General features: G+C 41.0%; 1 protein-coding gene across 1 annotated transcript in view; it reads right to left on the bottom strand.

Moving 5' to 3' along the window:
- Window positions 1-13,875, bottom strand: part of R3HDM2 (R3H domain containing 2) — a 59,806-nt gene extending 45,931 nt beyond the window's left edge. The window contains exons 1-2 of the mRNA XM_040983201.1: window positions 13,586-13,875; window positions 3,327-3,526 (exon numbers count right to left, since the gene is read on the bottom strand). Of these exons, the coding sequence (XP_040839135.1) occupies window positions 3,327-3,526; window positions 13,586-13,598 (213 nt within the window). The 5' untranslated portion in view covers window positions 13,599-13,875. The remainder of the gene's footprint in view (window positions 1-3,326; window positions 3,527-13,585) is intronic.
- Window positions 13,876-14,127: the final 252 nt, after the last annotated feature.

The raw sequence follows: 14,127 nt of genomic DNA, 5'->3' as shown, positions 1-14,127 counted from the left end.
ACTTGGGTTATCACTGCTGCCTCCTAGAGTATGCATTAGCAGAAAACAGGAATCAGAAGCAGAGCCAGGACTCAAACCAAGTACTTTGCTATTTAATGTGGCTGTCCTAGGTGGTGTATGAATCCTGTAACATATGCCTGTTCTAGGCTTTTGTCAATTCTAAGCAGAATCTTGGAAGCTGCATTGTCTAGCACTGTTTCTAAGGAAAAGACGACCTGAGCTTTAACTGTTGGTCCCAAGGACAGTACAAGTAATAAAGTTGTTCCCTTTTCCTCAGAAATTTTTGATCCAATTCATGCCTAGGATTCCCTTACAACATCATTTAGATTCTTGGAAAATGAGTGGAGAAAGACAGAAGCAATTTCACTGTTGTGTTTTGTGTGAATGGTAGCGGGGAGGGAGAGGACTTGCTAAGGGACTCTAGGTGGCTGATGGGACTGAAGACTTTGCAAAAGCAGCAGAAACTCCAGTAGATGGCAGCAGCAGTAGTGGGAGCACTACAGGTTCTAGCAGCATCAAGTGGAGTCAGCAAGCCAGAAAGGAGACAGATTCTCTATAGTCCCCTCATAATCTATTGATAAAGTCAGGTGAAGACATTTTTAAACCAAGTGAGTATCCACAAGAAGTGTAAAACCAGTAAGCATTCTTTTCTTACTGTGCTTTTTCAAGAAGTACACATACAATGAGTTCAGAACATCATCTATCAGTTTGAGAACAGAGTAACTTGGACCCAAAAGTTCATTTAATTACTATCTTACATATAAAATGACAGTATATAAGAAAACATTCACCCATTTTCTGTCCTAAGGTTTTAAAATTCTTTATTGGTATCAGTGGAGGCTGGAAGCATGATTGGAACAGTGGCAGACTGTCTCCACAAATTCTGAAAGGATGGATGGGAAGTGACAATACATGTGTAAGAGACAATGGAAAGAAAAGCACCCAGGACAGGGATCTGGCAAACTGTTAACAAAAAAGAGACATGAGAAGAGCAGAAAAGAGCAGGCAGCCACAGGACAGAACTTTTAAAAAAAATTACTTATTTTTATTATTATCATTTTATGATACAATTCCATAGATCACAGGATTTCACTTATCCCTTCCCCAATTCCCTCCCCCCTCACTGAGTTCCACTACATCATTACTACAGTATAGTTCTTCAAACAATTAAATGTCCATCATTTGGGCATGGACAATGACAGAGTCTAGCATCCTATTGTCCAGATACAGCAAACAGTTTCATTGGGAGTACATCTCTGGAAGTAGAGATGCATACTACATTGTATCCTCACATCTGGATATTATAGTCTCCACTACACAGTTACTCCACATCCCCTTAAATGAAAAGCCACAAAACAAAATCAACAACAGGAGGAAAAAAGAAGAAATTAACAACATCATGAAGTTAAATAACATGCTACTGAATGACTAATGTGTCGCTGAAGAAATGAAAAAGAAAATCAAGAACTTTCTTGAAGAAAGTGATGCTACTGTATGATCTATGAGTCACTGAAGAATTTAATGAGAAACTGTTTTGAAGAGATGAAACTAACCAAAAAAAATCTAAATCCATGAGATATAGTTTTCACTGATCTTTGTTGGTGAGGATATGTCTCCTAAGGAAACAAATAAATGGGTTTTGTTTTTTAATCCAGTCTACTAATCCATGATGTTTGATTGATGAGTTTAAGCCATTTACATTCAGGGTTAATACAAATAGATGGTAATTTGGTAATTTTTGAAGGCTGTCTCATTTTAACTTGCCCCTTTATGTTGCTGGAGGGTTTTTTTTTTAAAGAAAACAAGGATTAGGTGAATTAAGTTGTCTAGAAAAATTATGCTTCAAGTTTCTAGACCCTCCAAAATGTTGTTCTCATGCTGTTTAAATCTACCACTTGTAAGAATTTATAATAAAAACAGAGCTTTACCCCTGTCTATGAAGGCTAAGAAGTATATTAGTGGAGCCTGGCATTAAAATAATGAAATTATACCATTTGCAACCAAATGGTTCCAACTGGAAACCATTATGCTCAGTGAGATAAGTCAATCCCAAAGGACAAATATATGTTACAACACACACACACACACACACACACAAAAGCAAATATCATATGTTCTCTCTGATATAAGGCAACCTTCATGCAAAATATAAGATCAATAACCCTTTCAATACTGTTTCTGGTGCATTTCATGGGTTTTGATATTTTTGTCTTTATTTTCATTTTTTTCAAAATAATTTTTTCTCTTATTAAATTCTTGACTGACTCATAGGTCATACAGTAGCATAATTTTCTCCAAGAAGGTTTTTAATTTTTTCATTTCTTCAGTGACATACTGGTCATTCAGTAGCATGTTATTTAACTTCATGGTATTGCACATTTTTTAGCTTTCTTCTTATTGTTTTATAGCTTTTCTTTTAAGGGAATGTCTAGTAACTGTGTAATAGAGACGATCATATGCAGATGAGAAGATACAATATAGTATGCATCTCTACTTCCAAATCAAAGATGGATTCCCAATGAAACTGTTAAATATATCTTGACAAAACAATGCTAAACTCCATACCTGCAATTTCAGGATACACTTAAACAGCAGAATGATGGGCTTATGACTGCTTATTAAGGACTATACTATTGTAATAATATAGGAGAAATTAGTAAGGTAGAGGAAATTTGCGAATGGGGTAAGGAAAATTCCAGAGCCTGTGGAATTGTATCATAAAGTAAAAAATAAAATTAAAAAAAGAGGCACTTAATAAAACAAATGGGGTTTAAATAACCAAAGAAACCACCAGTATCAAGGAATAGAAGGGCTAGAATAGGGTGGCTACATGCCGTTCAGAGTCGCAGTTGATGGGCAGCAAAGGAGCCTTGCTGACAACCCAATGACATCATTTCTGTATTGCAGCATAAATGTAATAAAAACAACATGGCAACCAAAGTTCAGAGAATATTTCTGACCCAGGAAGAGCTGACTGCTTTAACACAGCCAGTACACGAATTTAACACTGTGTAAAGCCAGGAAGCCTCTGCTTTAATAGTTTATTGTAGAAGCCATTTTATGATTTGCTAAATAAATGCATGTCTGTAAACAGTTTATTTTTGGTCATAACAAAATTATCAAAATACATTAGATATAGTTAAGAACCAGTCAACTCAGGTTCAAACTATTACTCTGTAACAGAGCAAGCAGAAGTTTCTTGAGAGGTCAAGATGGGGTTTTTCAGGAAAATCAGGTTTTCTTCTAAGTGAATCAAGTTTTCTTACTGATTCTCACTTCTACTCAGACAATAACAAAGTGTGTATGCAAAATACTGTAATCCTTACCTGGGTTTCTTGACGCAAACTGGTATCTTCACCTTCTTTTTCAAGTTCTTCCTTACTTGGAGTCTTGGATATAAACTTGCTTTTGTTTACAGATTCTTCCACCAGTTTTTTTTCTGATTCTTTCATTATTTCCAGGGTCTCTTGAGTAGTGTTACTGTTAGACATGTTTTTCAATAAAATACAGTAGCTTCTATGGACACCTGAAGAAATATATATTAGATAAGAAGTTGTAGGCATATGTAATATACATACAAGACTTACATTTTACATATGCGCATGTTTTAGCAGCCACAGTAAAAATGAGCAAAGAGTCCTTTAAAACATGGTGTCCCTGGAATTTTTAAAAATTTTATTTAAGTTAAAGTAAACAGAATAATATAAAATGTACAATTTGGTGATCTATGATGTATATACATAACTGTGAGATCATGCCCATAAATGAGATAGTGAGCTCAGTGCTCAGCCCCCAGCTGCTTCATGCTTTGTGTGGTTTCCCACCTGCCAAGAAATACTGATCTACTCTAATTATTCTTTTAAAAAAAGAATCTGCTTTAAAAAAAGATTTATTTATTTTAAATTTGAAAGTCAGATCCACAGAGAGGAGAAACAAAGAGGAAGATCTTCCATCCAATAATTCACTCCCCAAGTGGCCACAATGGCTAGAGCTGAGCTGATCTGAAGCCAGGAGCCTCTTCCAGGTATCCCACATGGGTGCAGGGTCTCAAGGCTTTGGGCCATCCTCAACTGCTTTCCCAGGCCACAGGCAGGGAGCTGGATGGGGAACAGGGCTGCCGGGACAGGAACTGGAGCCCACGTGGGGTCTCAGCATGTGCAAGGCGAGGACTTTAGCCATTAGGCTACTGCACTGCCCCAATGATCTGCTTCTTATTTGAAAGGCAGAGAGACATAAAGAGACAGAGAGGAAGAAACAGACAGAGAAATCTTCCATCTGCTGGTTTATTCTCCAGATGCCTGCAACAGCCAGGCTGGGCTAGCCAAGCACTCCATCCAGATCCCCTAGTGGAGTGGCAGGGAATCCAGTGCTTGAGTCATCAGTGACTCCCAGGTGCATCATCAAGAAGTGGGATCAAAAGTAGAGGGTCTGGGCCTTGAATCAGCATGCCCGTATGGATGTGTGTGCCTCAGCAACCAATTTATCTCTGTCACAAACCATACCTCCATAGATTTGCTTTCTGTCTCTAATATTAGTCTGTATTTCCTAGAATTTTATATAAGTGGAATCATACACTAGCTGGACTCTTATTCAGCATTACTATTTTCAGATTCATCAACATTCAGTTCTAATGAAATTTTGCATTCGTCTTCTTAGCACTTTATTTGCTTTTCTTTGCTCCCTAGAGAAATTTGCTCACATTTCTGGCTCAATCACTAAAACAATTTAACTCTCCAGAAAGAAGTAAGACATATTATAAAGCTCTGTTCATCACTAGAGAGGGATGTTCCTTTCTCAAAGAAGCAGCTCCGCTGCTACCACAAAGTTGGTAACCAATCTGTCATCAAAGAGCAGCCAAGGGGGCCCGGTGCGGTGGCGCAAGTGGTTAAGGTCCTCACCTTGAACACCCCGGGATCCCATATGGGCACCGGTTCTAATCCCGGCAGCCCCGCTTCCCATCTAGCTCCCTGCCTGTGGCCCGGGAAAGCAGTCGAGGACGGCCCAAAGCTTTGGGACCCTGCACCTGCATGGGAGACCCGGAAGAGTCTCCTGGCTTTGGATCGGCAAAGCATCGGCCGTTGCGCTCACTTAGGGAGTGAATCATCGGGTGGAAGATCTTCTTCTCTGTTTCTCCTCTCTGTATATCCGCCTTTCCAATAAAAAAAAAATAATAAAAATAAATCTTTTAAAAAAAAATTCCTGGAAATAGGAATGAGCATTGTGACAGAATAAGTCCTTGCTTGGGATGCCAGCATCCCCTTTTGTTGGAGCAGTAGTTTGAGATCCTACTGCTTTGCTGCCCATCCAGCTTCCTCTTAATTAATCCTGGAAGGCGGCAGATGATGGTGGCCCAGTAGTTAGGTTCCTGCCACCCATGTAATAGACCCTGATAAAGTTCCAGGCTGCCGGCTTTGACCTGAGCTACTCAGATGGAAGAAATATCTCTCTCCCTCTTTTTCTTTCTGTCTTTCAAGCAGATAAAAACAAATAAATAAACATTAAAACAAACAAACAAAAAAGATTCCTGGAAACAAAATTCCCAAGACTAAAACAAAAAGTAAAACTTGCTGTTAATGGACAAGACAATGTTAATTAAAACAGCCTTGAGGATAGGGTAAAAGAGAAATAATTTCCACTCTTGGAGGCTTAGTTGATATATGAAAGAAAAATCAAAGGCTTGGAAGGCTTTTTTTTTTTTTTTGCAGGGGAGGGTAGGAGAAACATAAAGTAACACTACCTCCATATATAACTGTGACAAGAACAAAGGGAAGACATTAAGCTCCCAGGAGGGCCTGGATGTGTGCTTCTCTACAACCTATCTGTGTCCACTGTACATTTCATCTAGGAAAATAGCGCAACTGCTAAGGCAGATCATCTCCTGAGGATACTCAGGGGCACAAAAGCTGTAGAGAGAGGGATGCAGGGGAAGCAGGAGGGAGAAAATAAGATGATACAGAGGAGAATGGTTAGGAACCAAGAGTCACACATTTTTAGGAAGAACACTGCATAAATTTTTTTGACTGCCAAGGTAATTACTTTCCAGAACACAGTGATATTATATATCCATCCATCACCTCGATGAACAACTTTCTAGGCTTTGGGCCAAGAATACATTGTATCAGGTGTGCTCAGGGTCAAGAAAGTTTAATTATCTCCTTTTAAATCTATGGCCAAGTGGAGAAAACACAAGCAGGAAAACAATATCTAGGTGCATAAACTGTGACTTAGCTTACGGAAAAGTCCCTATAAAGCTTTCCAGGCTTGGGCCCCTTTACCTGGAAGAAGACCCTGGTTCCTGGCTTTGGACTGGTGAAGCTCTGGCCAATGTGGACATTTGGGGAGTCTCTCTTGCTCTCACTCTGTAACTCTACCTTTCAAACTAATTAAATAAACAAATAAATGAAATCTTTAAAAAATAATACAGATTTGTAAACTTACCCTTCTTCCTTTCAACCTGGGTCCACTTCTCATGAATTTGAGCTTTCAATAATTTTTAAAAAAGATTTGCTTATTTCAAGTAAATCTTTATTTCCAAGTCAGAGAGAAAAAGAGAGAAAGAATCTTTTCCATTTACTAGGTTCACTCCCCAAATGGTCACAATAGCCAGAGCTGGATTAATCTGGAACCAGTAGCTTCCTCCAAACACCCAATATTGGTACAGGGACCCAATCACTTGGGCTATCTTCCGCTGCTTTCCTAGGCCATAAGCAAGAAGCTGTATTGCCAGCGGAGCAGCTAGAACATAAATCGGCACCCATATGGAATGCCAGCTCATGGGCTGAGTATTAGCGTGCTATGTCATGGTGTCTGGCCCCAAGCTTTTACCAGTTTACAGAAAGCATCTTATTTGATCTTCACCAGATGCAAAGTGTTATCTCTGTTTTATAAATAAAGATACTAAAAGTCAAAAATACTAAGTTAAAAGTTCAGGAACATGTGCTGTGTATAAGGAGCCAGGATCCAAATCCAGGTCTATTTGATTCCCAAATTTCAGGTTCATTCCACTACACTGTATAAACAAAGAACACAAAATAAAAGCAGTATTGCTGTCTGAAGAGGTAAATGCCTAACAGCCCCTGAGAAAATATAAGGAAAGAAAGGGCTCACTGAGTTATGAAATGTGAGATGTATGAATCCAACTTTTCTACAAACAGAGAAGACAACATATTAGAGTATAAAGTGCTTATAAAATATTCAAACTATAGTTATGGGACAGTCACCAAGCTCTTTAAGAACTACAGACAACTGTCACAGGCTATTAACTAGTACAGGAACAACAGCAACAATAATTGTGTCTATTTTACGAATCAAAGAAGTGTAACAATTATTCTGCTAATGCAAAAGGACTCACTGGTGTATAAGGAAACCCACAAAAACCGCTGGTGTCTAGATTGATCCCTTAGGCAAAGTAAAGAGAAATGAAATTAAAATATTCTGGGGGCCAGTTACAAGGCCCAAGAAGCTAATCCTCCACTTCCACCTCCATCCTATATTGGTGCGGTTCATGCCCTGGCTGCTCGTTTCCCATCCAGCTCTCTGCTTATGGCCTGGGAAAGCAGCCAAGGATAGCTCAAGTCCTTGGGACCCTGCACCTATGTAGGAAACCTGGAGGAGGCTTGACGCTTTTAGCTTCTGGCTTTGGCTCGGCTCAGCTCTAGATATTGAGGCCATGTGGGGAATGAACCAGCAGATGGGAGATTTTTCTGTTTTTCTTCTCTCTGTAGATCTTCCTTTCCAGTAAAAATAAATAAATCTTTAAAAAAATAAAATATTTGGGCCCGGCGCAGTGGCGCAGTGGTTAAGGTGCTCGCCTTGCACGCCCCGGGATCCCATATGGGCGCCGGTTCTAATCCCGGCAGCCCCGCTTCCCATCTAGCTCCCTGCCTGTGGCCCGGGAGAGCAGTCGAGGACGGCCCAAAGCTTTGGGACCCTGCACCTGCATGGGAGACCCGGAAGAGGCTCCTGGCTTCGGATCGGCATAGCATCAGCCATTGCGCTCACTTGGGGAGTGAATCATCGAACAGAGGATCTTCCTCTCTGTCTCTCCTCTCTGTATATCCGCCTTTCCAATAAAACAAAATAATAAAAATAAATCTTTAAAAAAATAATAAAAAAATATTCTGGATAAAAGCCCTCTTTCATTATTAGGTATGATATTAGTATACTGGATAAAATAAGCATTGAAGTTGCTTTGCTCAACTGAATGAAATGTTTGGATCTCATTACAGTTTCCAAAAGATTCTCTAAATTCTAGGTCAAAAAAGCCCATTTTAATGTCCTCAAATTTACAGAACAAATCAAACATGTTGGCCCAAATAAAGAAGTTGTTAGTGTGAAGCCTTATTCTAATCTGACAGATGTCCTATATAAAAAGGGAATTTGGGCACCCGGATAGCAGGAGTATGGCGCCCACAGTAGAAAGTCCTCTTGAAGACAAAGTGGCCGCCTGGAGATCAGAGAGGCTCGGGGAGAAACTACAGCTGGCAGCATTAGCGTCTTGGCCTCCTAGCTTCCAGATACACAAGGTGAGTGATTTCTATTGTTTCAGCTGTGCTCTTTCATTGCAGCAGTTCTAGCACATTAATACAAGGAGTAAATGCACTTCCGTGAAGTAGCCTTCACGGAAATACCTGGCTCTCATTCACTCACTCATCCCTAACTCCTGCTAGCTTATATGTGGAAATGCAAGCTGGTGTTCTAGCAACTCCCCTGCAGTGAGAAATGGCACTAGGATAAAAACCATTAACACTGATATGTAGATTCCTAACTAGATCAATCCTGGAATACTTACATATGAATTTCTTGAATGTCAAAGAAAAATTTGCCTAGTGCGTCAGGCGTGATGGCCTAGTGGCTAAAGTCCTCGCCTTGAACGCACTGGGATACCATATGGGCGCTGGTTCTAATCCCGGCGGCCCCACTTCCCATCCAGCTCCCTGCCTGTGGCCTGGGAAGGCATTCAAGGACGGCCCAAGGCCTTGGGACCCTGCATCCACATGGGAAACTGGGAAGAGGTTCTTGGCTCCTGGCTTCTGATTGGCGCAGCACTGGCTGTTGCGGTCGGTCACTTGGGGAGTGAATCATGGGATGGAAGATCTTCCTCTCTGTCTATCCTCTTCTCTTTCTATATATATGACTTTGCAATAAAAATAAAATAGATCTTAAAAAAAAGAGAGAAGAAAAACTTTCCTGGTTTAAGATTCTCTTTTGGGGAACTGGCATTGTGGCACAGCAGATAAGGCACTGCTTATGAGGCCAGCATCACATGTAAGCACCAGTTTGTGGTCAGCTGCTCTACTTGTGATCCAGCTCCCTGGCGATGGATTTGGAAAAGCAATGCAGGACAGCCCAAATCCTGGGCTCCTTCTACCTATGTGAGAGATTTGGAAGCAGCTCCTGGTTCCTGAGATTGACCTAGACCAGTGCAGTCAGTTGTGCCTATCTATGGAGTGAACTACTAGATGGAAGGTTTCTCTTCTCTTTGTAACTCCTACTCCCTAATTAATAAATCCTAAAAAAAAAAAATTCTGTTTGGGTTTTGTTGCAAAATGTCAGCAGAATCTAATCCTAACATGCTCTCTACATGATATTTCTCATATGTGCATAAAACATATACATACTATAAATAATAATGACAAAAACAGTAACAAGAAATTCTTATAAGCAATAAATACTACAGCAAAACCTGGAGCTGGTGCTGGCATAGTAGCACAGTCGTTTGAATCACTGCCTGTGACACTGGCATCCCATCTTGGGAGCATTAGCTCAAGTTCTAAACACTCTGCTTATGATTGTACTCTCTACTAATGCGCCTACAAACACAATGAGAAGGCTCAAGTATCTGCTACCAATGGAGGAGGCCAAAATGGAGTTCTAGGCTTTTGGCTTCAGCCTGGTTCAGACCTACACAGGACAAATATTTGGAGGAGTAAACTAGTGGATGAAAGATTTCTTTTTCTTTGTTACTCTGTTATTTCAAAAAATAAAAAGCACAAAACAAAACAAAACCCCTCACACTGGAGCTAATATATGCTTAAAATCCAAGATGTAAAATGAGAGCTTCCATTTTTATGAAGCATATAAGCATATGTCATGGAGACGAACACTGGTGGTAAGGGTAGGTCAAGTTACTGCTTAGGACGCCTACAACCCATATCAGAGTGACTGGGATCAAGGTCAGCTGCCACCTTTTGATCCAGCTTCTCTTCTACTGTGTCTGGGAGGCAGCAAATGATGTCTCAAGTATCTGAGTTCCTGCCAGCGCTTTAGGGAACCTAGATGGCATTCCTGGTTCCTTGCTTTCTGCCTGGCACAGCCCTGGCTCTCGTAGGCATTTAAAAAGTAAATGGGGGCCCGGTGCGGTGGCGCAGTGGTTAAGGTCCTCGCCTTGAACACCCGGGATCCGATATGGGTGCCGGTTCTATCCCGGCAGCCCCGCTTCCCATCTAGCTCCCTGCTTGTGGCCCCTAGCTCCCTGCTTGTGGCCCGGGAAAGCAGTCAAGCATGGCCCAAGGCTTTGGGACCCTGCACCCACGTGGGAGACCCGGAAGAGGCTCCTGGCTTCGGATCGGCATAGTATCGGCCATTGCGCTCACTTGGGGAGTGAATCATCGGATGGAAGATCTTCCTCCCTGTCTCTCCTCTCTGTATATCTGCCTTTCCAATAAAACAAAATAATAAAAATAAATCTAAAAAAAAAAAAGTAAATGGGATATTTCTCTCTTTCCTCCTCCTGTTACCCCACCTCTGTCATGAATAAATAAATGAGTGAATAAACAATTTCAATAACGAGCATAACCTCTGTGGCTAACATTACTTTTTGGTGGATGAGTCAGGGGTGTCTAACCACCAAAATAAGGAACATTCTATCTCCAATGTGAAGACAGAAATCTGTGAATAAAATTATGTTTTTCATGGTTTCATACAGATTTGACTTATGTGACTGTTTCCATAGTATTTTAACTAAGGTTTAGTCTCCTACACAGACAAGATATATACTTCACAGGGCCTCAAGAAAATAATACAGGACATCATGTATAAGCTTTAAGAGATATTCCTTGCAATCACATACTACAGTAGGAAGAGACAGAAAGTGAACTGAGAAATTTCCTTTTCTTGCTGTTTACTACTATTTGATGAGCTAACAAACTTCTACTTAAAACTGGCATCTCACATGCAGTCTTTTTTCAGTCAGTAATAGGTTTACATTGCACTTCATAGGTGAGACTCTTGCCTATTTTAATGAGAGTTGGGTAGTAAAATAATAGGTGAAACAGAAAACATTAAAAATTCCCTTAACTTCTTCCTTTACCTGCCTTCTTATTTTTCTTGGTATGTTATTTCAAGAATTGTTTTAGGGGGCATGGCGCGATAGTATAGTGGTTAAAGTCCTTGCCTTGAACGTGCTGGGATCCCATATGGGCGCCGGGTCTAATCCCAGCAGCCTTGCTGCCCATCTAGATCCCTGCTTGTGGCCCAGGAAAGCAGTCGAGGTCAGCACAAAAGCTTTGGGACCCTGCACCCATGGGGGAGACCCGGAAGAAAATCCTGGCTCCTGGCTTCAGAACTCAGCTCCAGCCATTGTGGCCACTTGGGGACTGAATCATTGGACAGATGACCTTCCTCTCTGTCTCTCCTCCTCTCTGTATATCTGCCTTTCCAAAAAAATAAAAAAAGAAAGAAAGAAAAAAACTTAAAAAAAATGCTTTACGAGCAGACATAGCAGCTTAGTGGGCTAAGCTACTGCTTGCAAAACTGCCATCCCCAATATGGGTGCCAGTTTGAGTCCTGGTTATTTTACTTCTAGTCCAGCTCCCTGCAAATGCACTTGGGAAGTCCATCCCTTGTCCATTAAATGATATTAACATTTGTGTAAAAAAATCATCTGATTATATTTGCAAAAGTTTATTTCTCTATTCTTTTCCCTTGGTCTTTATGTTTAGCTTTACGCCACTATTTTGTTTTGATTATTATATCTCTGCAATAGGTTTCAAAAATCAGGAATTATGAGTCTTTTAACTTTGTTCTTTCTCAAGATTGCTTTGGATATCTGGGAATGCTTATGGTCACATATAAGTTTTAGGTGGGTTTTCCTATTACTGCAATAAAGGACATTGGGATTTTGATAGGCATTGCATTGAATTTGTAGATCATTCTGGGTAGTAATATTTTTTTTTAGATTTATTTTTATTATTTTTTCATTTGGAAAGGCGGATATACAGAGAGGAAGATCTTCCATCCGATGATTCACTCCCCAAGTGAGCGCAACGGGCCGATACTATGCCGGTCCGAAGCCAGGAGCCTCTTCCGGGTCTCCCATGCGGGTGCAGGTTCCCAAAGCCTTGGGCCATGCTTGACTGCTTTCCCAGGCCACAGGCAGGGAGCTGGAAGGGAAGCGGGGCTGCCGGGATTAGAACCGGCGCCCATATGGGATCCCGGGCGTGCTAGGTGAGGACCTTAACCACTTGCGCCACTGCGCCGGGCCCCTGGGTAGTAATATTAAGTCTCAGGATAGGTGTTATGGTACAGAGATAAGCCACCATCTGAGATGCCTGCAACCCTTATTGGAGTGCCTTCAGGTCTTGGCTACTTCACTCCTCATGTTAATGGACATGGGAAGCTACAGATGATGGCTCAAATACTTGGTTCTCTGCCTTCTACACAGAAGATCCAGATAGGAACTCCTTACTTCTGGCTTAGCCTGCCTCGCCCTAACTGTTGCAGGCATTATCTCTCCCTGTATTTCTAAAGGCATAAACAAATCTGTCTTTAGAAAAAAAATAAATCTTCTAATTTATGAAGCTGAGGTGTATTTCCACTTGCATTCTTTTTCAAGATTTATTTATTTGAAAGTTAGAGAGGGAGATCTTTCATCTGCTGGTTATGGTCCCAAAATGACCACAATGGCTGTAGCTGGGTTGGTTAGAAGCTAGGAATAAGGAGCTTCTCTGGTTCCCCCACACGGGTGCGGAGCCCAAGCACTTGAACCATTCTTTGCTGTTTTCCCAGGCACATCAGCAAGGAGCTTGAATAGAAGTGGAGCAGCCAGGACTCAAACCAGTGCCCACATGGGATGCTGGGGTTATAAGCGGTACACTATGCCACAGCATCAGCCTCATTTATATTCTTCAATTTCTTTTAGCAATGTTTTATTTTCTCCTTGTACATGTCTCTCACCTCCTTGGTTAAATCCTAAGTATTATATTCTTTTAGGTGCTATGGTAAATGGAATTGTGTTTGTAATTCCTTTGCTATTAATTTACTTCCATGTAATGACATTGTATTCTGCTACTTTATTGCATTCATTTATTAGCTCTAACAGTATTTTTTTGAAAGTTACATATATATTGTACATGTTAGATCACACATCTGATAACAGAAATCATTTTACTTCTTTCCAATTTGTATATCTTTTAGTTATTTGTTTGAAAGGCAGAGTGAGAGAGAACAAGAGTGAGAGAAAGAGGAAGAAAGACATCTCATGTCCAGAGCACAAAACAGTATGGCTGGGCTGGGCCAAAGCTTGGGTGTGAGGGGTGGTGGCTGGAACTTAATACGGACCCTCACATGCGTAGCAGGCGCTCACCTGTTTCAGCCATCACCTGCCACTTTCCAGTGTTAGGAGCTTGGAATCCAAAGCACAGTCAAGAATTTTTATTTATTTATTTGAAAAAGCAAACTTCTAAAAGAAAATGGAGAGAGGATGGGGGATAGAGAGAGGGTGCAGAGAAAGAAAGATTATAAATCTTCAATTTGCTGGTTCACTTTCCCAATGGCTGCACCCTACGCAAAGTTAAAGCCTGAGCCTATAAGTCCATTTGTGTCTTCCATGTAGGTGGCAGGAGCCCAAGTAATTGGAATACCTTTTGCTGCTTTCCCAGGTGCATTAGCAGGCAGCTGGACTAGAAGTGGAACAGTCAGGACTTGAACCAGTGCTCTGATATGGGATGTTGGTGTTGCAGGCAATAGCTTAACTCACTGTGCTGCAAGCCAGCCTCTAGAATTTAACCCAGACACTCTGATATGGGATGTGGGTATCTCCAAGTACAACGCTTTCCCTGCCTAATTCTTCCTCCATTTTCTCTTGGCTGAATGATTACAACGGCCTTCTAAATAGCTTCTGACTTC

The sequence above is a fragment of the Ochotona curzoniae genome, unplaced genomic scaffold (assembly GCF_017591425.1).
Source record: "Ochotona curzoniae isolate NIBS_2020 unplaced genomic scaffold, NIBS_Ocur_1.0 contig_1014, whole genome shotgun sequence".
In the NCBI taxonomy this organism is placed as follows: Eukaryota; Metazoa; Chordata; class Mammalia; order Lagomorpha; family Ochotonidae; genus Ochotona; species Ochotona curzoniae.
The sequence above is the reverse complement of the archived record's forward strand: the minus strand, read 5'-3'. Positions and strand labels throughout refer to the sequence as shown.